A 27,033-nucleotide genomic window follows, 5' to 3' on the forward strand; every position below is an offset into this window, starting at 1 on the left:
CTTTTTATCAATTTTTTTTCCTTCCAGCTTTTCAGTGATTGCAGATCTTTCAAAACTTGTAAAATTTTTAAATTAGTATTTTAATTTCAGTATTATGTGCTCGACAGCTTCTTTTCCAAAACCACGTTATGGTAAGTTTCAGGAAAATGAGACTGGAGTGCCTTTTAGTGCAACACCCCACCCCCCCAAAAAAATTTGTTGGATTTTCATGCTTAATGAAAAACAGAACAAAGTGAATGGTAAAAACAATTAAACTGCATTCTATATGTGGTCAGCTTCTTTTCAACTTTTGTCTGTAGAGGGGTTGGTTTCTTTTATGCTTGTTTTTTCTTTCCCTTTTACAGAATCTGGAATTCCCCTTTTCATACTGTTTCTTAAAATAGTGGGCAACCTTTTGAAGATGCTTGGATGGGAATGTTTGGTTGATGTAGAGGGTGTCAATTACGTAAATGAGAGTATAGAAATCATTCTCCATCAGTTTTTAAGTACTTGAAGAGGCATACTGGCCTCAGTGGCATTTATGAAGTGTTGTTCTGGTTTAATTAGGAAAAACTATGATCCAACAATAGCAGCTGTTCCTCCAGGCTGAAGTTCAGACTTGAACCTGGCGTGAGGCTGTGCTGCTGCTGCTGAAAGAACTAGCAGCGCTCAGCCCAAATTGGATTGGTGAGCAAATCCAGCCGGAGCATTTGCTGGGAGCTGCGAGGAAGGTTTGTCGCCAGTGCATTTGCAGCACAGCAAAAGCAAAATCTTGGGTCAGCACAAAGAAGGGGTGGCACAGAGGCTGGGATTTCTTTTGGTTTTTTTTTTGGTTTTTTTTTTTTTTTTTGTGGCAATACTGGTTGATCTCACAGTGATTAGGCATTTGTTTCAGAAAATTGTCAAAATCAGCCTCGGTCACATGAAAATACTGCTTGCTTTTAGCTAAAAATCTTCAGTATTGTAATTATTGACTCTATTGTAGTGGTTATAATAAAGGATCCCTTTCTCTGTGGTATTTTTCCTGGAAGGCTTTTAAAACTTCTCTAGATGGAAGAGCAGCTTACCCTATGGATACCTTCACACTAAAAATACTAAAGGAACCTGTGCACAAGTCAGTTGTGTAGGATGAGATTCAAAAATATTCATAAGTAGATGTTTAAAAATTGTAGTTTATAGGTTCTGTCTGTATGTTTCTGAAATTTTGGAGAGCTCTGGGAAAGAGCACAACTTGTAGCACCGCTCAGCTAAAGTCATGCATCAGATGGGCTGGCGTTAATGAACGCATAACGCTATACTCTGGCAACAGGCTTTTGAGTTGGAGCTTTTTTGAAGCACTGGTTGTTGCAGCAGCTGCTCAAGAGTGGTGTAGGATGAAGGCAAGTCTTTGTTCCTTGTTTTGAAAAGAACAATTTGAAGTTTCATAATTTGCACGTCATTTAGTATGCGTACGGTCTTGGCTTTATATCAGATGCTTAGGATGTGTGTTTCAAATGAAAGGGCATGTAGGGTATGGAAGTCTTGCTTGTATTTATTTTCAAGTGACTTCCCGAGTGTTTTATTAAATGGAAAGCTTTCACATGTGTTGAGTTGTAAGTAAATAACTACATGCTAATCAGATGTGTTCTGTTTGGACTTTCACGCATCGCTGACGCTTTGGGATTTTTTTAGTAGAATGATTACTTTAGTATGAACAAGTATATGATACACAGCTTTCAATGACAAACTTGAAAGGGAATCTGACAATTACTTTAAAATGTGTGGTGAAACAGCGAGCCTTAGAGCAGCATAAATATTGAAATATGAGCTAAGGTGAGATTTTTGTGGTATTTTGCATCAAAAAGGCTAATTTAAAGGAATACTATTACACTGTAACAGAGGAGAAATTTTTTTTTATGTCTTGGAGGCATATACTGCTAACAAAAATTGGAATATATAAAAAGTTGCTAATTTAGAGCAAACTGACTATTGACAAGTATTTATTGACCATTTTTCTGCTGCATCAGTGCCAGGCACGACAGAAACCAATAGCTGACCACTCAGCAGATATTGAGAGAGAAAAGAGGATGATGGATTTTTCACTAGTTTACCAAGTCAGCAATTTGGTTTGGTTTGGGTTTTTTTGTAGTCCATGTTTTGATTTTGGGGTGGTTTGTTTTTTTCACATTTGATGGAATGACTTAAAATGTTTTCTCACGTAAATTCTTAAGAATTATATTTTGTGTTTCTTTTGCCTAAACTCATTGTGTATCATTCTCACCTTCAGTAAAGGACAAGCCTGTGACTTACCTTAGTCTGCATGCGTCCTTGGCTCAGGGCTGTCCCCTCCCTAGCTGGCAGGAATTTCAGAAGGAGGTCCACCTCCTGTGTCTGTCCTTCATGCTGGTCTGCTGCAGAACATAGCAAGCTCACTAAACAGGTCTTAGGATATCACCTTATCAGGCCTATCCGTTTTCCTTTCTGCTTTGTAAGGATATGCTTCTGTTGCCTACGAAAGCGGCTCAGTTTTCCTCTAAGTAATTATTAGAAAACTAAATAGTGGTAGTGGCAACTGGGAAGCAATGGCTTAGCACTTAAGCAAAACAGATCTTCTCACCATGTTAAAAAGGGTGTAGTCTTGAACACAGAAGTTATTCAAACCTACCTCAGCCTTTGTTAGAAGGAAAATACCAATCTTTGACCACAGTGGAAGCAGTCTTAGGGAAACAAAAGCATGTAACCACCTCCAAGTAATTGAGATATCAATTTTCTGCATTTTGCCAAGGTTTCTTAGAAGTGGCAGCAGCGAATCCAGCAGAGATCACACCTCTGTGATCCTTTAGCTTCTTGTGTAACCCTACACCAAATATTTAACAGCAGAGTTATCCTAACTTGCAAATGGAGTTGCCCTAACTTTTCATTCCTTAGTGTCCCAGGATAATATTATCAGGGCAAATTTACAGAATTCTGTCAAGCTATCTATAGCTTTCTCTTGCCACTTGTGCTCACTTAAGCGTCTTGTTTTAACACAGTTTTCTTTGTGCTGCCTTCAGTAACAAGTAAGGAGAGAAGGTATCAAGAGACAAGGTATAAAGTGTTCAAGGAAATTTTGACTAGTACTAGAATCTTCTAAGTTTATTCCTCTAACAGATTTTTCTGGACTGGTTTAATAGCAGAATATTCTACCTGGCATATTTTGAAAGCTCTTAACACTTCCTTCCAGTAGGTTTTATTGTGTTAATGTGTACATTTTCAAGGGAAGAGGTAGGTTTTTTTTAAACTTTGTAGTATATAGACTTACTAGTTTCCTTTTAAATAAAAAGAATTTTCTTTTTTGTCCTGAAATTTTCTGTTACATTTATGCCCATATATCACTTGGTTGGGTCTGAGTAGTATCCTGCCTAATATACTGTACCTCTCTCTCCTTTTGCTCAAGTTCATCTGTAATACTACTTGTTCTTATGTAGTAGGCAAATAGTGCAAGCTGCCTCGTCTTTAAGGTGTGGATACTGTATCTGTACCAAGTATTTTAGTCTTAAAAATTAAGTAAACCCACTCATCCTTTTGTTATTTTCTCATCAATGTGTGATAGTTCTGTGGGTTTTATTTCTGTCCAACTAATGAAAGATCCTACTGAGACTAATTAATCTGTGATCTGTTGATTATTGTAGCTTTCATTCTTGAGTCAGCAAATGTTAGAAATTCTGTACTGGAAATGCTGTACAATTAGTTGTCAGTAGTAATGTAGAGATGGCAAATTTCTTGTTCCTGTCATCTTTTTGTCTTTTTAAAAATCATATAATTGGGTAATTTAATCAATTATATTTGTTACTATGTATGTCTTCAGGGAGTAAGTCCAGCTCTGCAGCTTTATCTGGTCGGATAATTCTTTTACACCAAGCAGTGGTGGTCTCACATATATACTTTCATAGCTTTAAAGAGGGAAACCACCTTTAGCATCTTTCACAACTGTTTTGTTCCTCTTTCTTTCATTTTGAAACCATATGGTTGTTTTTTTTTTTTTCTTCTCTTGTGAAGGTTTTCTATCTTGGCTTTGTCACAGCCTGTGAAAATTCAAGGTATGTGCTGGTTATAGGATTTAAACAGAGAAGATTGGTTGTCCTGGAGCTGTGCAATTTGTGTCACTTCCAGCTGAATCCCTTAACCCAGTTATTTCATGGATAGCTTGTGCATTCATATTTTCCATGCAGGTCAGTTTTGACAAGTTCTTGTTACTTGTTATGCCTCTGAAATCATTGCAGTATTACTACAGCTTGGTTGGACATCAGAGTTTCTTTTAACTACTATAGAAACCAAGGTGAGATAAGCTTTGGCAAGCTTGGGCTGCAGCTGCTAATTGCATACCTGTAATTCCATGAAAGACTGGATGCTGAAGCCCAGGTGGTCACATTTCAGCTGTTGGTACTGGGTATGGGTGGATTAATGCTGTGGAGTGTTTTGTTGGGTGGGGTTTTTTCTTCTGCAGTCATGCCTAAGAACTAAAAGCTGAGAGTTACTTGTGATTTCAGTTCCTTGGTTGTACTAGACAAGTGCATTGTGAATTCTAGGGCAAGTAGTGGGTTGGGAGTAGGGGGACGACTTCTTCAGGCAGCAGTCAAAATCTCACCTGTGAAGTTCAGCTGCTGTTTCATGGCCCTTTGATTCAGTCGGTTGTAGAAAGCTAGAACTGCTTCTACTTTGAGGGGCAATAATATTAATGCTAGCGAGAATTTTTTTACAATATTCTTCTGAAGTACTTCCTTGATTTTAAAAGATTTTTGGAATTATTAAATGGCATCCGTGACAAGAATGATATGCCATGAGGCTGTCTTCATTTATTGCACTTAGAATTTAAATTGTGCTCTAAGAAAGTTGATTAAATTGTCTTATTGTACCCTGTATGCTGAGATTTTGTTACTGTTGATGCAGTAGCTGCTAGGGAAAAGTGAATTTATCACTGGTAGATTTCCCTGTTACTCTGTTTTGCTAGGATCAGCTTTGTGGTTCTAACAGATGTTACTTCTATAATTTATGCTTCAAATTCAAGTTGTGAAATGGTGGAGCTTTTTCTTTTTTTTCTTTTCCCTTTTTATAAAGGTTAGTGAAATACAAAGTGGAACTTTTTCCAAGATGTCATATGACACTATTCTGTGTGGAACTTGTAGGTAGGTGGGAGCAGCCATGTAGCACAGTGCTGCTCCCACCCCTTGTCCTGGGTGAGACCGTCCTCCTGATGGGTTTCATTTGGCTGTTTGGGAATGTTTATCAAGATGTCAGTTGTGTGTTCTGTACTGCTGAAGACAGGAACCAGCCTTTACGAAAGCTTCTAAAATCAGACTTAAAATTAAAAGCATCTTGTAGTCTCCGTTTTTGTGGTCATCTATAATAACATGGCACAGCATCATTCCCTCTTAGCGAGAGGATGGTTCCATCATACCATTTTGGTGTAGTTCAGGCTCTCTGGTTATTTGTGGAGCTTCTTTTCTGTATAAAAGCAAAAAAACCTGTGTGTGACAGTGCTGTCAAAGCCATTGCCCATTTGCATAAAGCTGCAGGTGCTGTCGTGCATATAAACTGTGAATTGGACAAGGATGAAAGAAGATGAAATGCATTATTTTTTATGTCTTCTGACAAGCTTTTTACCCTCTGAGTCACCAGCATCAAACTGATGGGGTATTATTTTAAGCAAAAAAACTGTCACAGTAACAAAACCTTATAAAATTGAAAACATTCCATAGGAAAAAAATCTGGCTTACCTGCTAAAAATAAATATGCTTTGATGTAAACATTCTGTATATGGAAGTTGTGAAATGCAGCATCTTTCTGTTGAATTTTATCCCTCTTATAATAACTCTCAGGGGTATGAACTGCATCAAAAATCTCTGGCCTTTCATGTCAGCTAATAAATGTATTGTTGGATATCTTCATTCTTATAAAGCAGTAAAACATCTGCAGCTTGTTTATTTGTGTAAAGTAATTTTAAATACAGACTTCTACTTGGAATGCAGTGGAAGCTCTAAAAGAAATTGTGCAATTTGGAGAAAACTTGCTTACCCTGGGACATTTGGTGTTGGTGGCTTGGATCTAATAAGCTACAAGCCTCAATGGGATGAGTTACCATTTCCCACCCTCTGGAGCTGTTTGCAGGTTCAGAAGGTGCATTAATTGCTGTTCCTCCCTATTAACTCTTGTAATTGATACAGAGATGGAGACTGGATCGTCATATTGGTGACAATACACGAAGTATACTTTGAGCCATTTAACAAGGCTCAGTTTACAATGCTGTGATCACAAACCCAGCTTTCCTTGCAGGTGGGTGGTTCCTTGGCAGTCTGGTCATCCCACCTGGAGCTTGGGAAAGCAACTTGAAATTCCTAAGTACAGATAGCATGTGTGGTCACGTTCCCAGTGGTGCAACTGACTGTCACGGGGCATGAACCTGAAATACCGTTAGACTGGTAGATCGCCAAGTAATTGTTAGTGGAGAATAGGAAAAACTTCTGGTGATTTCTGCAAGGGTAATTTTTTTGTTAGCAAAAAGATAGAAAATGAACCATGCAGAGAGCAGACAGAGAATGTTCAAATGATATTTCTTGGTAACTTGATACATTTCATGAAGTCTCACACAGGGTTATAAATCTAAGAATGCAAGTCATGGTTTTAAGTGCAGGGCTTTGATTTTTAAAAGAGAATGGCCTAAAGATACTAGGAGGCTGCAGCAGAAATCTGATCCTGGATTTGCAGAGTGCTGTGGTAGCTAGAGGTTGTAGTGATGAGTATTCAGGGAGATGCAATAATGTGAATGAGAAAATATCAGTCTCTGATAGGAGTTATGTGTAAACCTGGGAACTGCGTTGGACCCGTCTGCTTGTCCGTTTCTGTTGGAGGCATCTGAGTAAGAATGGCAGAGGCTGAAAACTTGGAGGAGGTTGGAAATATGCCACATTCTCAACGTGCCACAACAACGAGTGGTGGAAGAAGCAGCAGCATTAAGATTTAAGGACAACAATTTGCTTCTATTATCATAGGGAGGAGATGCTTGCAATTTATGATTCTTGGTAGTAATGAAGACATAACAAGAGCTGATGGATAGAATTTTGAACTGTTAAAAAAAGTGTATTGACATGTATTGAACACTTGGAACTTAGCTATAGGTAGATTCTCTAACTGGTTATCACACACGGATTTCTGGGTTTTTTACAGCAAATGGTTTGGAAATGAAGGTGAAAGATTTTTGGAGCTTTGAGAACAACCTAAGTTACTTATTTTTCGTCTGTAGCACTGCTTTCCCTCACTCCCATGGACTGCACTTTCTTGTTCCAGTGTTTAATTGTTCTCCATAGTTACCTGCCTTAATATTATCCCTGAGGCTATTTATCATTGTTTGCAAACTATTCCAGTGTTTGCTGGTGGTCTCTTCTGACAGCCTCAAAAATGTGTTTTGAGATAAAAGAAAAAGCTGAGTAGCAGGGTGGGATTTCTTCTCTCCCTCCTCATGTTACAGCTAGTCTCATCTGTGAGGAGAAAAGGGGAAGTGACTTGATCTGTTTTTCTTCGCAGAAGAAGAAATTCTGTTATCCAAGATCAGTTTTAAATGATGTGCAATGGGTTATTTGTATAAAGTTGCTAATTGTCAGCGGGTGATTGTTAGCCCAAGTGTACACGAATCTCCAGTATTTGTGTAGCCATTTAGACTTGAAGTATTAGAAGTGGCTGGTCCTCTGTGAGCTGACAAAAGAGTCTGTTCCTTGCAAGACTGACAGGAGTATGTCAGTAAAAACCTATGCTTATTTCTGCCAACGAGAGGGGCCAGTTCCCTGTATTTGAATGTGACTAAAAACTCAAATAACTTGAGAAAATGTTGACATTTTTAAAAGCTCATTTGCTGTTAAACATGAGACACAAAGTAATGAAGAAAGAGCTGTGTACTTGTTCAGAAGAAATTGAAATGTCTATGAAATACTTACTGGGAGAGTTAGTGGATGGTGAAAGCAGCAGCTGGATACAAAAAAAACCCTAACTCTTGGATTTAGGATTACCCTGCAAAGTCAAAGTCTTTTTACTTTTTGTAACAAAACGTTTCATGATGAAAGCAGAAGACAGGATTATTTCTAAAAATCTCTCACTCTAAATTAAGTAGTTGGATCTAACTGCATTGTGATACACTGAGAAGCTATTACTGGTAAAATGCTTCTATCATGTTGCATCTTTGTGCCATTTCATGTAACAGTGAAATCTCATCAGAAATGCTTACTGAGAGTTTAAGATGCATTTTATTTGGGATGTGTCCTTTTTTTTTTTTTTTTAATGTCAAGGCAGAGTCAATTCCACTTCTATTCCCAGTTCTCTTGTCAGAGCCTGTTACATGCTTGGAAGCTGCATTATGAACATTTCCGGTAGGGAATCCTTTCAGCTTATGTTTGGTTGAACGAGGTTCTGCATGGGAAGAACAGAGAGTTTTGTTTGGTGGTGTTGTCTTGTGGGGCTTTTTTCATAGGGTTTGCTCGGGTTTTTTCCTTGCTGTATTTCTAGCCAAGATCAGAATACTTCAATGTGTCCAAAAAGGCTGTTAGAATTATTCAAATACACTCGCTTTCTCTAATTCTGCTTCCCTGGTAGTCCTGAGAGAAAATCCTGTTTGATTACAGTGGAAGCAGCGTGACTCCCCATAGTACAATAGGGAGTGTTCCAGTCATGGGTTGTACCCACGGTTTCAGTGAATTGTTTTATTATATATTACAGCCCTTTACTACCATTGTAGATGGTTACGTGGTCTAAGGCACAACTGCATCCAGGGTTTGTGTATTGATGCAAACATTTACATGCAAACCTCAATTACTGGCAGCAGTTAAGCAGTTTAAACCGTTATAATCTGCACTGGCTGATTAAAGGTAGCATGTGTCTGAGTTTCTAGGAGGCTGGGAACCTTTGGAAACAAGGTGGTACATAAATATCCTTAGCATACTTGTTTCATTGATTTCAGCTCATAACTGCCTTTCCATCCTTGCTGCTGTAAGGGATGGGGGGAACAAACCTCAAAACCTAGCGAGGCATAATGCTTCAGCAGTTTAGGAACCTCTTACTGTGGAGTGCCACAGCTGCAGGAGCCATCTAGGGAGAGCTGGTGGTTTTCTATTGCATTCTTTCAAAGCTGAAAATCTTATGTTCAGTATCAATGGCAACTTGACAAGCACTGTGATTTTTGGGAGAAATAGTTATTCTGAGAGCTTTCCATTTTAAATTCCGTAGCATGTTAAGACTAACAATAACCCTAACAGAAGGGAGGAGAGGAGACAACCCTTTTTCATCTATTCAAGTAGAATCTGATATGCAAACCTTCCTTCAGTACTGCAGTAGAGAGCTGAAACCACGACAAGAGCCTTTTGCAAGATCATGGCCAACTAAAAAAAGCAGTGTTTGCTGAAAGGACATGAATCGTATGTTGCAAAATCAAAGCCCTCGTCTTGAGGGGTTCAGTAGGGTGGATAAACTCCTCAGTTTAACTGTAGTGATGCATGCATCTTCAGCAGAGTTGTGAGAGGGAGAAGTTTAAGCATCAAACTGGCTGCAGCTGTGCTTTGCAGAAGCTTCGGTCTATTGCAGACTTGGTAGGGAAGCCTCTTGTCTGCCTCTGGCCCTGCCCAAAAGATGTTGCAAGTGTGGAGTAGAAGATGTGGGCCTCTTCTAACCAGGCACTTTTAGGCACTGCACTGCCCATGTAGTTGTGCAATGTCAAATGCATCTGACCAGAGCAAAATGCAACATCTGCAGTGGCAGTGACAAAATGCTTGTCAGCAAACCTATCGCTGCTGGCATGCAGATAGCTGTAGTCTTGGGGTTATTGTTCCCAACCTGCTCTGTAGAGATCATGATATGAGCATCTCCTTGTTCTGCTGCTGCCACAGCCCATCTTCCTGGCTGTAGGCAGACCCTGCCCGTGGTACAGGTTGGCTCATCTGTGGGACAGGGTGCGGTTTGGAGAGGGAGCACTGCTAATAGCGCAGCCGGCCTGCAGGAGCTCTGGTTGCAACATGTCATCAGCTGCTAATCCGTTTACAGTATGGCTAATCAGATTGCTGCGATCGGTGCTGCAGAGGCTGAGTGGCACCGTGGTAATCGAGCTGGCTGATGTGTGTGAGCTGGCTTGTGTATGAAATCGAGCCGGCTATTACAGCGGAGACAAGGGCTTGTCTACAGAGGTTCGTAACTACTTTCTATTCTGTTACTGGTTTGTTTGCATTAACCAGGGACATGTATCTCCAGGCAAGTTGTGAAGCTTTCTGAGTTCTGGCTTTAACCCAACCAGTGCTTGTTTGGGGATGGGAAGGATTAGCAGGTTATATATATTTTTTTTTTTCCTTTCCGAAGCGTGGGGGTGGAGCAACTCATTCTCCTCCCTCAGTGAAAGTATGTCGCCAGTAGTTTGCACTCAGGGACGTTAGCTTGAGAGGAAATTTCTCTGTGACTTTCTGTTTAGGCTGGTGTGCCAACAGCACTGCCATATCAAAGCTTAAACTGGAAGCACTGCTTTTGTGTGGTTTTTTTCCTGCTTCTATCTCATGCTAGTGTGAGTTGCTGTGTTGGAGTAGTTTCTTTGCAATATAAAACTCTAAAATACTTGCATTTTTAAATTCTGTAATAAGTAGTTGATCTGAAATTCTTGCTTCTGTCTCCTGTAAATAGGGGTAATTTTTGCTGTGGGTATTGTGACTGTAGTTGCTTAGATTGGAGGCACTACTGCCATGACAGACTTTTTAGCGAGGTTGACTTATTGTTGCTCGTAACCAAATTGCTAAGAAAATCAGCCAAACAAAATGCAACCTCCCTTCCTTGTCCTAACAAAAAAAATTGCCAGGCAAACCACGCAGTTCTGGACCCTCACTGTAGCTGTTGCAGCTATAGGAGTTAGAGGAAGGTAATCTCAATCTCTTCTTGTTATCTTTCTCCCCCACCCCCCACCATCTGACAATAAGACCCTCAAAAAAGTACTTGAAATTAGTCTGCATTAGCATCGTGATAGGAAGTGATGCCAGGAAAATGGCTTGTTTATAAGCTTTAATGTCGGGCAATACCATCTTTGTGTGTCGTAATAGGAATGATCAGAAAAATGAATGTCTACAGAATCTAACAGTGGAAGCTGTATTTGCAAGGTTTTACTTGAAATTGGAAAAGGTGATAAGATTCTTAAAGCTGTAGAGTGCAGTGTGTGGTTTTGGGTGTTATTTTTCAGGAGTGTTTGAAATGTAGATCTAGATGTTTATACTCAGTGTGATAATCCTGGTTTTACTAAAACTCTTCTGTTTTCTTCTAGGTGAATCTGGACTGGGAAAATCAACATTAATCAACTCATTATTCTTAACAGAATTGTATTCCCCAGAATATCCAGGTCCTTCACACAGAATTAAAAAGACTGTACAGGTATGTCTGGGTGAAAAAACTGCATTTTGAACCTAACTTGCAATTTAGTATCATAAGAGAATACAGTTGCCACATAAGCACCTGTATTTCAAGTAAGTTTAGCTAGGATGGAACCACTATGAACTAAATTCAGCCTGTCCTTAACTGTAGCCTTGATAAACAAAAATTACAGGTTATGAAGCTTGTAGCACGTTGAAGCATGAGAGCCCAGAGGTGAAGTGCTTTGTGTGCTGTGTGTACTTTAGAAACATCATACAGGTGCACTCCTGTTCAGAAATTGAATGCTTTATTATTAATTGAAATATTGAGTATATCTGTAGAAACATGTAGAAGTGCTGAACCCCATCTTCTGCAGCCTGTGTCCTTTGTGGTGGTATGTCTCCTCCCATTGGATGTTGTTACTCTGAGACATATTTGGGACTAGGGTGAAACTGGCTGACTTCAAGCACTAGACTTGTATAGGCAAAGATGTTCCTGCAAGTGCATGATGCAACCAACGTGTTTCACTAACAACTAAGAAACTGAACTTGATCCATTTGTTTTGGACAGTAATTTGTTACTGACCAACTATAGTCTCTCAAGAAAAGGAGCATGAATTATTTTTTTTTTCATTTATGAATAAGGATAAGGAAAACCCCCAAACACTAAGAAATAATGAAATAATGTTGTGGGTAGTTTAGGAAATCATTACATTTCAGTGAGGTGTTTTCTGCCCCCACAGCTGTGCAGCTGGATAAGGCTGCATGAGCTCCAGTCATCTCTTCTGATGCTTCTCAGAGGCAGGTTCTAGATTTTAGTGGAGATAGCTTGTGATCATTGTAACCTCCTACAGATGAGGTCTGGGGTGCTCATTATTGTGTCTGTTATCTAGCAGAGTTCCTCTAGCTGCAAAATATGGCAGTCCCAGATCACCTCAGCTGTGGCTGAAGTGACTGTGCAATTAAGAGTTGTCATAAAGTGATTAAGCCTTGGGCTGAGGTAGAAGGGTGTGCAGGGTGCTCAACAGAAGCTGTAAAATTGAACGTTTTTTTATTATTCAATGCAATTGAATAACTGTGCTGCAGTGCTGTGATCCACTGATCTTACTGTTTTGTGGGGGTTTTGGTTGGGTTGTTTGGGGTTTTTTAAAAGTTTTGGGTCATGGTTGTGTTTTTAATCCAATCTCAGAAGGCTAAATAATTATCAGGAGGCCAGGAAAAAGTCAGTTATGTTGATACCAACCAGGTTAAGTGACATTGCTTGTCAGTTACCTCAGTGTCAAAGTTTTGAATACTAATACACCAATGCATTTGTTGTAGAATATAGGTTTGGGTTTTTCTTTATTTGGAGGAAAGCTTTTGAGCATTCTGTATTTGTTGAACAATACATGTACATTCCTCTAAGCTTTAGTCAGGTTTATTAGGGTTTTTATCAGTTTAATGTAAAACCATAATGACTGACAAAAAGGGACTTAAAAGCTTGCAGGGGTATTAGTTCATTACTTCAATTAGAAGGGTTGAATTTCTCTAAGTGTTTGAAAGAGATGTTAAGTGTGATGGGAAAGGTGCACAAATAGTTAAGCTCAGGTATAATATTGAGGAATTTATCAGTGAATGTTGGAAAACTGAGTAGAAGGTGATTTTTTTATTGCAAGAGAGACAATGTGATTTCATTACTGTTGATTACAGTTTGGTTTAGCTTCAGCTAAATTTTGGCTGTGTTCATTGAATCGTAGTTTAAATAGTGGTGGGTTGCATTCCCTATCATAGGAAGGTATTTGCTTTTGTTTGGGGGGGTTTATGATTATTTCTTTTAACTCAAAGAAATCATAGGTAGAATTTACACACAAACTAACAAAATAAAACCAAGACTTCTTTCAAAGATAACTCTGGCTAAAGGTGCATCAGTGTAAGAAAAACAAAACTAAAGCTATGTGTTTTGCTTCTGGATTCTGAGTTAAGTGCTTTGATCTGTTAGGTGGTGAACTTGTATCTGTTCATTGTGACCTTCAGACGTGGTTTGATTTTTTTTTTTTTTTTTAAGCTTACTGGTTGAAGAAATCATTCTGCACCTTTAATGGAGCTTCGGTTTTTTTTAAAAAATAAGACATGTAAAGCTTAAAAAAAAAACCAACCCAAAAAAACCCCACCTAAAAAACCCACAATGCTTGAACAGCCCTGGCTGAAAAACCATTGCATTTTTTCCTACTTCTATTGTGTGGCCTAAAGGCTGAGAGTGGCTGAGAGCTAGTCAAAACTATTTTCAGTAGCAGATTGGGTTCTATCATGACTTAGCAAATGACTTAATTGAAATACAATATATTTAAAGACCACCTTCCCCCTTAGAAACTATTGCTTACTTTATCTAGTAAGTGTTTTTTCTCGATTTGAGTATACTTGTAGTACAGCACTGCTTTGCTTTCAGTTAATTGTTATGATGAATGAAACATCAGTAAGCATAGCATTTTAAAAAGGAAACTGAAACTCTCTTCTTTCAATGTCTAAGTGAGGATAAAATAGTTTCCCCAATACAACCTTGAAAACTGTGTTCTAGTTACTGTGTATGATGTGACGTAATTCCAGTCAAATATTAAATCAAACAATAGTGGGAGCTGTTGTTTGTATCCATGGGGTTTGTACTCTTTGCAAGTTTAAACCTTTCAAAATTGAGCATGTCACAAGTTTTGGAGGGTAGAGATGAGACAGACCACCAGAGAATCCTAAAATCTTGATGGTAGTAATTGCCTGCTGTTATATGGTAGGAACAACTTGCTGCTATTGATCAGGAATTGTATAAGAAGCTTGCTTATAGATAAATACAAACTGTGGTTTGGGCTTGAGATCAATTGCAGTTTGAAATTGTTGGTGAGGCAGGTCCTTTGTATTCATTTCATGGAAAAAACAGAAAAACAGTTAATAGAAAATAACAATGTCAGATGAATTTAAAGGAAACTTCTTCAGAAATGATGGAGTCTGAAATATGTTTTCTTTGGTCATGATTTGACTGTCCTGTGTAGAACACAGTAAAGGCTTGTTTAATCCAGTCAGAGTAGGCAAGCTGTAAGAAGCATCAAGCCACAAATGCTGTGTAGTAATTGCTGAGGAGACCCGTGTGACCCTGCTGACTGGAGTGCATGGGAAAATGGCCGTTTGGAGGAGACTCTTAATAAAAAGCTTTAAATTCCAAGGCTTGAACTAATGTTTTCCATGAATCCCTTGGGAATACTTGTAAATCAGATGATAGGATGCAGTTGGATGCTTAACTATGAATGACACTAGTTTACAGTGATTTTTTTCTGGATCTTTTCCAGATGTTGCTGCTTTCTGTGCCTTTGACCATGTATGGGCACATCCACTTAGGTTTAGAAAAATGCAGTTTTACAGAGGCTTTATGGCAGGTTCTTCAGCTACTGTCTTATACCAGCGGTTTCAGATACAGTCTGATTGTCTGCAACACAAGCATGGGACATTTAGTTGGATCCCCTAATGTTTCTTGTGTAGTGTTTTTTTTTTTTTTTTAAATCCTGCTCTGATAGTGAAATACATGCATTTATGAAAAGGAAGAATCAGTTTAAATCCCCACCACCCAGTAAGGTATTAGCACTGTCTGCAGAGATTCAGCTTTTTGTCAGAAGGCCACTTCACAAATTCAGCCACACTTAATGTTTTACAGAATCAGGAAAAATGTTTGGCGTGGCGTTTCTGGGGATCTCCTGACCTTCCTTTTCCTTTGTTATAAACACACATTCAAGATAATGTTTTATTAATTGCTGCTTTTGTAAAAGCATTCCACCCTGAGTGCTTAATAATTTAATGGCTCTTTCTGGGAATCTTTGTGCTGGAGAAAAAAGCTGATACCTTGTAGCACTTGGCACCAGTACCCCTCTCAACATTGTCATCTGTACTATTTTGAAAGTGGTACAGGTTTCTTTTGCTTTCAGAGAGCTTGGCTATAGGAAGGCTCTGTGGTTACCATGTGCAAGATAGCAAAAAGAATGTGAGGAATCAGAAGTTAATCTCTTGTGTGCTGAAGCTTGTGAGTAGTAACCTCTTAGCTGAGTTGACTGTGTAGCTGGGGATTACCGTCTTGAGTTCTGGCATCGATTGTGTGCAGTAAAATTTCTCCATAGAACTCTTGGGTGGGGTAATACATTCACCACAATTAAAATGTATGTTTTTAAAACACTGCATGTATTCTTAGGTTCTCATGGCCTTGGACAGGACACTTTGGGAAAGACAGAAGTTACACTGTTAGGAAAAGGATAGAGCTTAGGCTGGTGGGTGTGAGTTGGTTTTAAAAACTTTTGTTTGGTGGGTTTTTTTTTTTTTTTAAAAAAAACAGCTTCTTAACCTCGAGCAGTAAGATAAGGCCTGCTCAAGTAGGAGATTGAATTGGGTGGCCTTGAAGTCCACCCCAATCTGTATTTTTCTGTGACTAGTATCCAAGCAGCTCAGTGTTGTTGAGTCTTGTTTTATGAAGCTGCCTTATAGATACTTGTTTGGCTGATAGCAGGCTGCAGAAAACCATAGTGAAGCTGAGCTAGCATCAAAAGTCATCGATCTAGCTTGGATAGGATCCCTACTGATGAGTAGATTAAAATAGCATCATACTGAGAGGTTAAATATGAGGCTTTATTTGCAGTTAGTTACTGTCTTCTGTGTTTCTGTATATTCTCTTCTAAATTATAATCAGTTTTGCTTGTGCAAGTGGTATTTACTTTGAGGAGTGTTAATTTAGGTTGTAGGTTTACATTGCATCACATAACCAGTGATTGCAAAGTGTTTGCAACAATGTTGAGGTGTGGCTGAAGAGAGAGTTTTTCACCAATGTAACTAGTGATGTGAAAGCACTTCAGCAGCACTGATAAAATCTCTCAAATCCTGAGCTGGCTGAGAGACCATCCAGGTAGGATTTATTATCCAAGTTTCTACTCTTTCAGAACAAGTTTGTTACTGAATCTTCTGGCAGGTGTTCACCTAGTTAAATACAGGTTGCTTTTCTCTCTCCAGTTAAGGCTCAGGAGGCTTACAAAGCGTTAAGCAATGAGCAACAAGGTGGCATCAGTGTCTGCCAGCTCTTGTGTGGCACTCAGTGCAGCAGACAGTTCGACTTCTTGCATCTGTATCTAGAACATGATGTTGCTACTAGTTAAATAGAAATTGTCTTAATATTGGGGGAAAAATACACTGTTATTAAATGTGTGAGCAATTGGAAAGAGCCAACACACTAACACAAGTTTGTCACTTGTTACTGTTGTGCACCAGACTGACAGAACAGTGGAGTACAGCGCTTTCTCAAGCAGATACATCTGACATAATCGATAATGACTGAAGTATTAGTAGGAAGAAGGGAGCCCCAGTCCATTTGCTCTTTAACCTAAATTTTCTGTGTCATGGCACACTTGATCTGTTTGATGACATGCTGACTGAGCTGTGCTGCAGATGGGTGGCCACAGCTCAAGGCACGCATTCCCACACCCAGATCTTGCATCATGGCTTGTGCTGGTACAGCTGCCTTCTGAGCCAGGTTTCCACCAGTGACCTAAGAGGAACCAATCCATTATGTTCACATGACGTTTAGGTCTAGCTGAAAAGATTGCAGCTAGATTATATTACCTTCTGATATCAAATCTGTTTGTAGCAGGAAATCATCACTTTCTCTGTGATTCCTTCCCAAGCAGTTATAGTAGCAGAAGAATAAATGTATTCTTAACTACATTAACAGGACTAGAAAGGCAGCATCTAAGATGCTCAGGGGCAGATTGGTTTTGAAAAGTGTAATTTTCTTTGAGGTGACTGGGGTCAGTCTTTTTTCAGTGGTGCCCAGTGACAGGACAAGAGGCAACGGGCACAAACTTGAATATAGGAAGTTCCACCTAAACATGAGGAGGAACTGCTGTACTGTGAGGGTGGCAAAGCACTGGCACAGGCTGCCCAGAGAGGCTGTGGAGTCTCTCTGGAGATATTCAAAACCCACCTGGATGCTGTCTTGTGCAGCCTGCTCTAGGTGACCCTCCTCTGGTGTGTGTGGGGGGGAGGGGGTGTATAGTATGTGAACTAGATGATCTCCAACAGTCCTTTCCAGCCACTATTGTTCTGTGATTCTGTGACTGAAGTTCACAATTTCATCAAGAATTATGCCTGGTCTGTCAATGTCTGGAACAATACCGTGGGACAATTTTTTTTATGTACTGGCATTAGTATTACTGGTTAGGGTTTTCCCTGTTTCAGCAGAAGTTAAAACATAAGATATCCAATGTAGTTAGATGGGGGGTTTATCACTGACATTATTTAAATTCAGCCCCTTTTTTTTTCCTTTAAAAATAAAAATGATTACGAATTTATTAGAGTTTTAAAAGCAAAACACAGACTCAATATCCCTCTGAAGCAGAAGCGCTAAAAATTCTTTATTAGACTTTAGTCACTGAAGGCTTTTCCCAGTGTTTAAGATGGATGATTAAATTGCCAAAAGTTTAATCTTGCCTTACTCATTTTACAGGTTGAGCAGTCGAAAGTTTTAATCAAAGAAGGAGGTGTTCAATTACTACTCACAATAGTTGACACACCAGGATTTGGAGATGCTGTGGATAATAGTAATTGGTAAGACATTCTTTGTGTGTTCTCCTGTAATAATTCTGAATTGTATTCTCTGTGTGTGAGAGATAATACCTTGTGACTTTTTTTTTTTTAAATGCAGCTTTGACCTTCAGTTAAAATATTAATGCTTTTAAACTTTTGAGTTAGCTGGAAACTTCACTGTAGTTCCAAGTTCTTTTGTAACTGGATTGAAGTGCTGTCAGCTTTTCCTTTTAAAATGAACGGAGCGTTTGGCTCTTCATCTGCACATGCAGTGTGCAGAGAACCAAATTCTGTGCTGTCTCAAGATGTGACCAGTAAAGCGTATTCCTTTGGCTGCAGTTCTGAAGTGTTCCGTTTAATGCTATTACAATGAAGGTAATTGTGTTTGAAAAGGTTTTTCAGTGAACTCAAAGACTATATCTTCAGAGCTATATAACTCAGTTGTATGTTGAGGAGCTTGTCACTTAAAATGTGCCGTGTTGAAGTACCTTAATGTGGGAAAAAAAAGAAGCAAGCAAGCCTTGGGGAAATAGTATACGTCTATTTCTTAGCTGAGACATACTTTTCTTTACATAAATGATATAACTTACAGGTTTTTATTCATGTAACCTCTGCAGTTGGCAGCCAGTTATCGACTACATTGACAGTAAATTTGAGGACTACCTGAATGCAGAATCTCGTGTGAACAGACGTCAGATGCCAGATAATAGAGTGCAGTGTTGTTTATACTTCATTGCGCCTTCAGGACATGGGTTTGTATTAGTGTACCTTATGTTGCCTTTCTCTGTCTTTTATCTCGCATAAACATCCCCATTTGGCATTCTGAGTTGTGTAAAGTTCCAAAAAAGATTTTCTTAATGGTCTGCAGACTGTGCTTAATTTCAAGGTGAGCTTATTTTGGCTTGTCAAACACCAGCAAGGCATACAAGTATTAACTTTTAAAGACCAGAAAACAGAATTGCACATTAATCATATAACAAAAAAAAAAATTAGAACAATTAGACAGGTGTTCACAATTGCCAGATGTATTTGTGATCTGTGTCTTTTGTTCACACACTCCTTGTTTTGAAGGAGAAGCTGGTTCATGCTTCAAGCAACAAGAATTTTCCTTTCTCTTCTTCCTCCCTCCCTCCCTTGAATTTTAATAAAAAATTGAAGAAGGGAAGTTTCATGTGTCCTTACAAGCACGCTTTAATTTACTTGGGGTGTAATCCTTTGGCTAGTGATGATTCCAGTAGAGATGTTCTGCATTTTTTCCCCCTATTTATTATGCAGTCTTCCTCCCCTACTTAGTTTTTAATTTGGTCAGACTTCTATCTAGTGGTAGAGAGAGAGAACTGCATTTCTGTGGTGTATTAGATGCAGGTTGACTATATCTGAAATTGGCTGCTTAGTATTTTATAATTATGATTGCTTAAATTTGTCAGAGGCTTTTAAGTTATACCTTCAAAATCAGAAGGAGAAGATAAGCAGCCTGTTCTAGTCTATGGGTCAAAAGTAGAAAAACTTGAAGTGAGTAATAAAGGAATCTTGAGGAATAGTCCTCAGGCCAACTATTACACTCATTCTGTAGTTAGAATATTTCTAATTATTTGAGCTAGAGAGGTTTCTCAAATTAGGTAAGAAATATTGGGGTGTGGAGAAGAGGTTTTTCTTATTTGGACTTGCCTTAACTGAAAATTTTTTGTTGTTCAGCATCCATGTTTGTAACATTGGTTTTGCTCAACATGCAGACACTTGTGTCCTTGGCATATACTATTTTGCTAGCATGCAAAGTCAGAATGTCAAAGGAAAAAAAAATCCCTGTTTCTTATGTTAGTCATTCTTATTTGAGCATAACTTTCAGATTCTTCAAAACACATTTGTCTTCCCCACCCATGTTACCTGTTAAAAATTTCTAAACTGGTGGGAGGTACAAATTGTTTGTAAGGAAAAACAAAGGCATGCTTCAGGTAAATTAACTTTTGGTCACTAAATTTGTGAGGCTAAAAGCTGGAGAAGTGTGTTCCTTGTAAAAGTATTTAGCGGTGTTCTTGAAGGTGAAAACATGTGAAGTTGAGCTAGGTTTGCATGCTGTCTTTCCATTATTGGAGTAAATGCTCAGAACTGTCACTGAATTAAGGAAATGAACAGACCACAGAGAAAATTAAGACGCTGCTTACTCTGAAAAGGACATTGCTCCCTTCCTACCTGGTTTTTGTGGTGGTGCAGTCTTTGGTCGTGTTTCCTGTGCAGACAGCAGCACATGTAAGATGTTGAGTAGTGTAGTCTTTGCTGCTAATGTGTGGTTGTATTTACAGCGAACTAAAGCGTTTGTAGACTTTACTTATGTTTGTCCTTATGATTTAATACATTTGCCAAAGCCAGCTTCTTACAATTTATAAAGGAGAAAGAATAATTCCCTGTTAGGTCCTTCAATTTGGGTCACAACCACTGTGTGCAACGCTCCAGGCTTGCGGAAGAGTGGCTGGAAAACTGCCTAGCAGAGAAGGACCTGGGGGTGTTGGCAGACAGATGGGTGAATATGAGCCAACAGTGTGCCTAGGAAGCCAGGAAGGCCAACAGCATCCTGGCTTGTATCAGGAATAGTGTGGCCAGCAGGACTAGGGAAGTGATTGTCCCCCTGTATTTGGTGTGGTGAGGTTGCACCTGAAGTACTGGGTTCAGTTTTGGGCATCTTGCTACAAGACAGACACTGAGGTGCTGGAGCCTGTCCAGAGAAGGGCAACAAAGCTGGCGAAGGGTCTGGAGAACAGGTCCTTTGAGGAGCAGCTGAGACAACTGGGGCTGTTTAGCCTGCAGAAAAGGAGGCTGAGGGGAGACTGTCACTCTCAACTCCCTGAAAGGAGGTTGTAGCCAAGTGGCTGTTGGTCTCTTCTCCCAAGTAACAAGATGAGAGGAAATCACCTTAAGTTGCACCAGGGGAGGTTTAGATTGGGTATTAAGAAAAATTTCTTCATTCTGAAAAGGTCACCAAGCATTGGAACTGACTGCCCAGGGAAGTGGCATTTAATACCCTGGAGGTATTTAAAAGCAATATAGACATGGTGCTTAGGGAAATGGTGTAGTGGTGGTCTTTGCAGTGCTCGGTTTACTGTTGGACTCAATGATCTTAAAAGTCTTTTCCAACCTAAGTGATTCTATGATTTAATACATCCCACCATTTTTAGCTGGTATCGGTACAAACGTCTGAACTGACCAGGTTAGTTTTGGGGGTGGGGGGAGAGAATTGAAAGGAGTAATGAAAGAATGTGGAGGAATATTCCTCAAGCCAACTGAGGAAAGGGGTTGGGAGGCAGGGGGTGCTTCCAGATAAGTGAATGGAATGGTAATAAATTGCAGCCAGTTTTTGCAGCTCTAGGATCTTTATATAAAGGCTTCCTACTTCAGCCTGTGAACTCCAGACCTTGAGGTCACTGCTGTTGTCATTCTGAACTATTCTGCTTTGGCAACTGCACTTTAATATGGCCTTGATACAGGCAGCTTTTTGAAACAAGGAGAGGGAAAACATTTTAAGGGTGAATGGATAGCCAAACCAGTACTCTTAATCTAGATGTGTGTAAATGCTGGCTATTTAATGGGAACATGTTGAGAGGCTGAGAAATTCAGTGCCAGGTAGAAAGTGTTAAAGTGAAGTATGTATTCTTTAACTTTTTCTTTATTCTGTTATATATGTTTTGGATAAAAAGCTGAATTTGAGTGCGTTATCAATCTCGTTTTAATGTTCCTAATCCTAATTTCTTTTATATGAGAAATAATCTTTTTAAATCCTTTAAGTGAATCCTTTAAGCCTGACTAAACTTGCTGTACTTCGGAAGCATTAATGCATTGAAACCGCTGTGGCCTTACTTGAGCAAGCCAGAAACACTGACCGCTTTGACCCTCATCAATGGTTTTATACACCCACATGATGGGTGTGTTAGTTTTTGTGTCATTGTCATCCAGTTTCACAGTGGTGGTCTTGTTAAACATAGCAACTTAAAGATGAGATATTTCTACTTGGTTTGTACACAGGCCATAGAGTTAACTGCCTTCAGCAACCTCATGTATTAAAAACATCTCCCAGCCCCCTCTCAGGAAGAAGCATACAAATAAGCATGACTTTCAGAAACTAAAGCTGGGTATGTGAACAGGGCATGATTCACAACTGTAAACCCTTTACCCATCAGGCTTCAAACGGGGCTATCTTCCAGCTAATGACACAGGCTTTACAACCTTCATAGCAGAGTTCTTATCACTTGTTTAAATACATGTAATTTCAGCTAGCAGAAATATCGTGACTAATAAAACTAATTTATGAGTTAATCCCTCTGGTATTATGGAGTTCTAGGGGATTTCCTATAGGAGTTGCAGGTAGTCTTTTGAATTTCATTCAAGCATCCATCACTCATCTGTTTCTTAAGAGTAGTTGTCAGGACAGATCTGGAATACTTTGTGCGTTTTTGTTTAATACAAATGGCAAAGCTCTAATTCTGTCTTTCAGACTTAAGCCTTTGGACATAGAGTTTATGAAGCGCCTGCATGAAAAAGTGAACATCATTCCACTTATTGCCAAAGCAGACACACTTACACCTGAGGAATGCCAACAGTTTAAAAAACAGGTGAGTTGAAAGATTAATATTTACAACATGGTATAATTTAGTAAGTTGATCCTGAAGGAAATGGTGAGATTTAACTTCTTACATCCAAAGTTTAAACCCTGAAGCAACAACTTGAGACAGCAAAGCTAAGTAATTTATATCTCTTGATTTAATTATATTTCTTGGTGAAATAATCTTGTTTCTATCCTCAGGGGAAGAGGTTTCAAGTGTAGTATGATTCTTGGCAAGTGAAATAATTCACTGCTGAGATAAAAATCAGTGAGGGAGGTTGGGAGCTTTCAAGATTTAGTTGCCTATTAGTTGTGTGTTTTAAAAAAAATATTTAACAGTATTATTGATTGTATTGTTGTTTTCACTTTTGTGCTGATGCACTGTATTTATTAAAGATGCCTTGAGTATTAGATTAGAATCAGTATATCTATTGTTCAGTTTTGGGCTGTGGTAATACCTTTTAAAGATGGTGAGATAATTCTAACATTGATAGGACTGATATAACTACTTTGTATTTGTAGAATAAATCTGGTATTAATGTCTCTAAGTGGTTTATGTTTTATTTCAACTGCATGATCAGAGTAGAACACTTAGGCTTTGCTGTATCGTATGGGGAGAATAAGGAGGACCCAGAACAGGACAAGACAAGGCATGAGGTTTGTTTTATTGAACTGTATCCAGTCCTAGTTTAGAACGCCACAGGCTCTGAAAAGAAGTTGGCATTAAGACATGTTATGTGCAAAGCTCTTGATTTAAGACTAAAAATTATGGGACGTCTTTTGCCTCGGAGTAACTTAAGCAAGGTACTATAGACCTGAAGTCAGTTTTGGTTTCATTTTATGGGGCTTTTTTTTTTTGAAGTAAAGGTGGGGGGGAAATGGTAGAACACAGAATATTTTTTAGTATATAAGCAGCTTTATCAAAGACTTGATGTTAAATATGGGAGACTTTCCCAAATCAAACTTTAAGGAGAAAATAAATATCTGATTCACTTAAGGACTTATTTTTAGATTGCAAATGCATGAACTAGAAATATTCCCCAGGGCACTGCAGTGTAGTTGTCAGCTAAACGGTCTAATAATTTTCCCTTCAAAATTCTGGAAAATTAATCAGCTTGTTTCAAAAAAAACCAAAACCAACCTTCAGACAAATTGAGCCCCAAAACAGTACAGTCCCATTTTTCCTAGCATTGTTGGCTATTCTTAAATTTTCATTAGTGCCTGCAAATAGTTGTCACCACCACTAACTACTAGAGTCAGTCCGTCAGTCTCAAGCTCTATTAAAATAGGCAGGTGATCCTGCTTCAAGCAACTGATGCTCAGGTGAGCTAGAAGTGGACAAGAACAGGAGTGACAGCAGTAGCTATTGTGGGAACTCAAAGGGTTGGAGCATGCCTGCAGTTATCTATTAAAAACTTGGCTTTTTTTTCTTTTTAAGGGGTTCAAGTCTGAGAAATTAAGCTGTATGGTATTAGATTTTGCATGTGCAGGTAGAATTTCCATTCATGTAAATATGCCCAGTTGTAGAAAACGGCCATTTATTTTTTGCTGCCTTGTGTTGTTGGACAGAATTGTGTTTGCTGTGAGGGTTCTGGCTCTAATCCTGTCTTCTCCTGGCTAAGGAGAGATGGTCATGCTTGTAATCCCTTGGGGACACCTGATGGTGTTAAATATGTGCAAGTTTTGTGATGTAATTTAGTGACCTTAATATGCAAGGATCTTACATACCAAATGAGGGAGAATCAGATTGCAGCAAGAAATAGAGTTATTACCAAGGATGAATTCCTCAAGCTGATAACATGTTTTTGTTTTTAGATAATGAAAGAAATCCAAGAACATAAAATTAAAATATATGAATTTCCAGAAACAGATGATGAAGAAGAAAATAAGATTGTTAAAAAGATAAAGGTAAATAACTTTCTTTTTTAAAAACTGCATCCTAATGTGAAGAGAGGTAGAGAGTGAAAAACTTTTTGTCGTTAATGAAGAGCTCACCAAAATTTTTTAGAAGATAAAAATCAGACTGAAGGCTGTTACAGGAGTCACTGTTCCTCTGTAGAGGCAATGAATGACACTCTTAGATGATTTAAGTCCTGTAATGGCTAAAATTCAGAATAAGAATACTAGAGCACATGCTCGTTTAATAAACTCTTTAAAGACCACTTTATTTCTATTCCCCCCCTATTTGCCTTTTATCCACCTACCATATCTGGTTTGATTCTATGCTTTGAAGGAGGCAGGAATTGTCTTAGAGATGTGCAGTGGCACAGTGTGTGCATTGCTGTCTGTTGCTGTCTGACTAATTGATAGACCAAAACCTTAATGGAGACGAATGACTAAAGAAAATCAAAAGGGCTCTCAGGCTGTTGAAAGGATTTTTTTGTTTGTTTACTCATGGTTTTGGTTTGTTCTTTTATGTCAAGTCCATCTTGTATATGTTTCTTGAGCCGTGCTTCTGTTTGTTCAGTAGCTTTAATAGCCTGCCAGAGCTTTTAATATTTTTTTTCTTATTGTGGGAATCACCTAGGATAGATAAACACATAGAGCACAAACAGAAAATATTCTGGGACTAAGCCTAAAGGAGAAGAGTAGAATAAAAGCAAGGACAAAAGTCCAAAATACTTGGCTTTGTATAGTGTTCCTTTCAGCTGTTTGAAGCTTGTGTTTTGTTGCTTGTTACACTGGATGGATTTTTGGTACAGCTGAAAACAAGAACTTGTAGTTCTTTGCCAAACCTTTGAAAACTGAGTACAAGATCCAGTCAAAAGTAACGGGTTTTGTAGCCAGTCAGACTGTGAATTGGCAAATAATTACTGTGCAGTTGATTACATAGGAAATGGCTTGCATTTTGCTTAGCTTACTAAGTAACAGTAATGTCTGTTTCTTAACTAAATTTACAGAATACGACAGTGTAAGGAATTTCAAAGGGGGGGCGTGTATATATAATGTCATTTAGCTGGACAGAGGTCAGTAAACATAACTTTTCTTGCACTTGGGGTAAGCTGCATTGCAGCATTAAAGCATCAGGCTCGTTTACTTCAAGTTTGTAGATGGGCATGCTTTCAGTATCTTTTGGCAGTAGAGGTTTTGATTTTTAAAGGAATACTTTTCTCTTGTAGGACCGTTTACCTCTTGCAGTGGTAGGTAGTAATACAATCATTGAAGTTAATGGCAAGAGAGTTAGAGGAAGGCAGTACCCATGGGGTGTTGCAGAAGGTAAGGATTTCTCATTATTTTTATCCATTTAAAAGTTACTAGATGTTAGTCTGTATTTGTAATGTTTTAAATGCTTGATTTGTGCTTTGATCTGAACGCTTATTGAATATGCTATCCTGTTGTTCTGAAAGTCTTGGAACAAGGTAAAGGTTCAGCAACATCTAACTTTGCAAGCAGGTTCCTGTTGCAGCCTCATTGAGGAACTGTAAAATCTGTAGTAACTTCCTGCAGTCGATGGTGAGGCTTGAATTACAACTAATTACTTTAGAAAGAATTATTTCAGAAAAAATGTGAATTTGATCAGCATAAATACAGTTTAAAGCTTCTGGAAGAATTCCCCCTTTCCCCCCACCGCCCCAAAAAAAAATCTGAGTCCTAATTTGCTGGGCTATTTCAACAGGAAGGTACCTGGCAATGAATTGAATAGTTTTGATTGTTCCCTTTTTGTTCATTTAAAACTTACCTCCTACTGTAATAATAGAGGCTTGAAGATAACTGAATATTATTCTGGCAACCATTGCTTGTACTTCAATGCTGTGCACTTATTGCAGATGGCACAGGAAAAATAAAGCTTGCACCATGCTGTATACTGAAACAATCACTATCAAACTGCTTTCCCATGATAGTTGATCTTTTTTACTTGTGTGAATACAGACTTTTGGGTTTTTTCTTGCTATTTCTGCCTTTCAAGGGCAATGGACTATAAATGTAAAATAGACAAAAAATCCACCCAGCAACCATCTAACGGAGTGTGGACCAATGCTTTAAAGAGAAATGCTGTAGGCAGGAAATGAGGTTTGGCAGAAAGTAAAAACCATCTGCACCAAAGCAGAGAGGATCAAGCTTTGTTTTAAGGCTCTTGCTTTAGCATTTGGAGATAACACGAACTGGCACTGCTTTTCTTTGTTTTAAAATCAACTTCATAGATGTTTCAGAGTCACATGATTGTACAACTTTAGGGAGGGAAAAACTAGCCTGAGTAAAAGGAACCTCTTTAAGCAGCTTTGAGTCGGTCAGCTAAGGACAGAATACTTGGAGATGATGTTTTTGGGGAGTATGACTTCGTGTACTATCAGAGCAGAACGTACCAGTTTGTCTAAAACCATGGAATAAAATAATGCAGGAGTGTACATTCTAGATGAGCACACAAAGAAGCTATGTGCTACATTTTTTTAAGGATTCACTAAACTTATGTGGGTTATTTAATTCCTTCATCCTGTTTTTCTTCCTCCTTCCCATGAAAATGTTCATTGGAACCTACCTTGCACCTTTCTTTCATGCATGCTGAGAGCC

General features: G+C 38.7%; 1 protein-coding gene across 2 annotated transcripts in view; it reads left to right on the forward strand.

The window, feature by feature from the left end:
* Positions 1-27,033, forward strand: part of SEPTIN7 (septin 7) — a 63,892-nt gene that overhangs the window by 23,699 nt on the left and 13,160 nt on the right. For both annotated transcript variants that reach the window (XM_084280512.1, XM_084280513.1), the window contains exons 2-7: positions 11,270-11,376; positions 17,854-17,954; positions 18,551-18,685; positions 22,417-22,534; positions 24,340-24,432; positions 25,644-25,740. In XM_084280512.1, the coding sequence (XP_084136638.1) occupies positions 11,270-11,376; positions 17,854-17,954; positions 18,551-18,685; positions 22,417-22,534; positions 24,340-24,432; positions 25,644-25,740 (651 nt within the window). The remainder of the gene's footprint in view (positions 1-11,269; positions 11,377-17,853; positions 17,955-18,550; positions 18,686-22,416; positions 22,535-24,339; positions 24,433-25,643; positions 25,741-27,033) is intronic.

This window comes from Gallinula chloropus, assembly GCF_964237585.1.
Source record: "Gallinula chloropus genome assembly, chromosome: 2".
NCBI lineage: Eukaryota > Metazoa > Chordata > Aves > Gruiformes > Rallidae > Gallinula > Gallinula chloropus.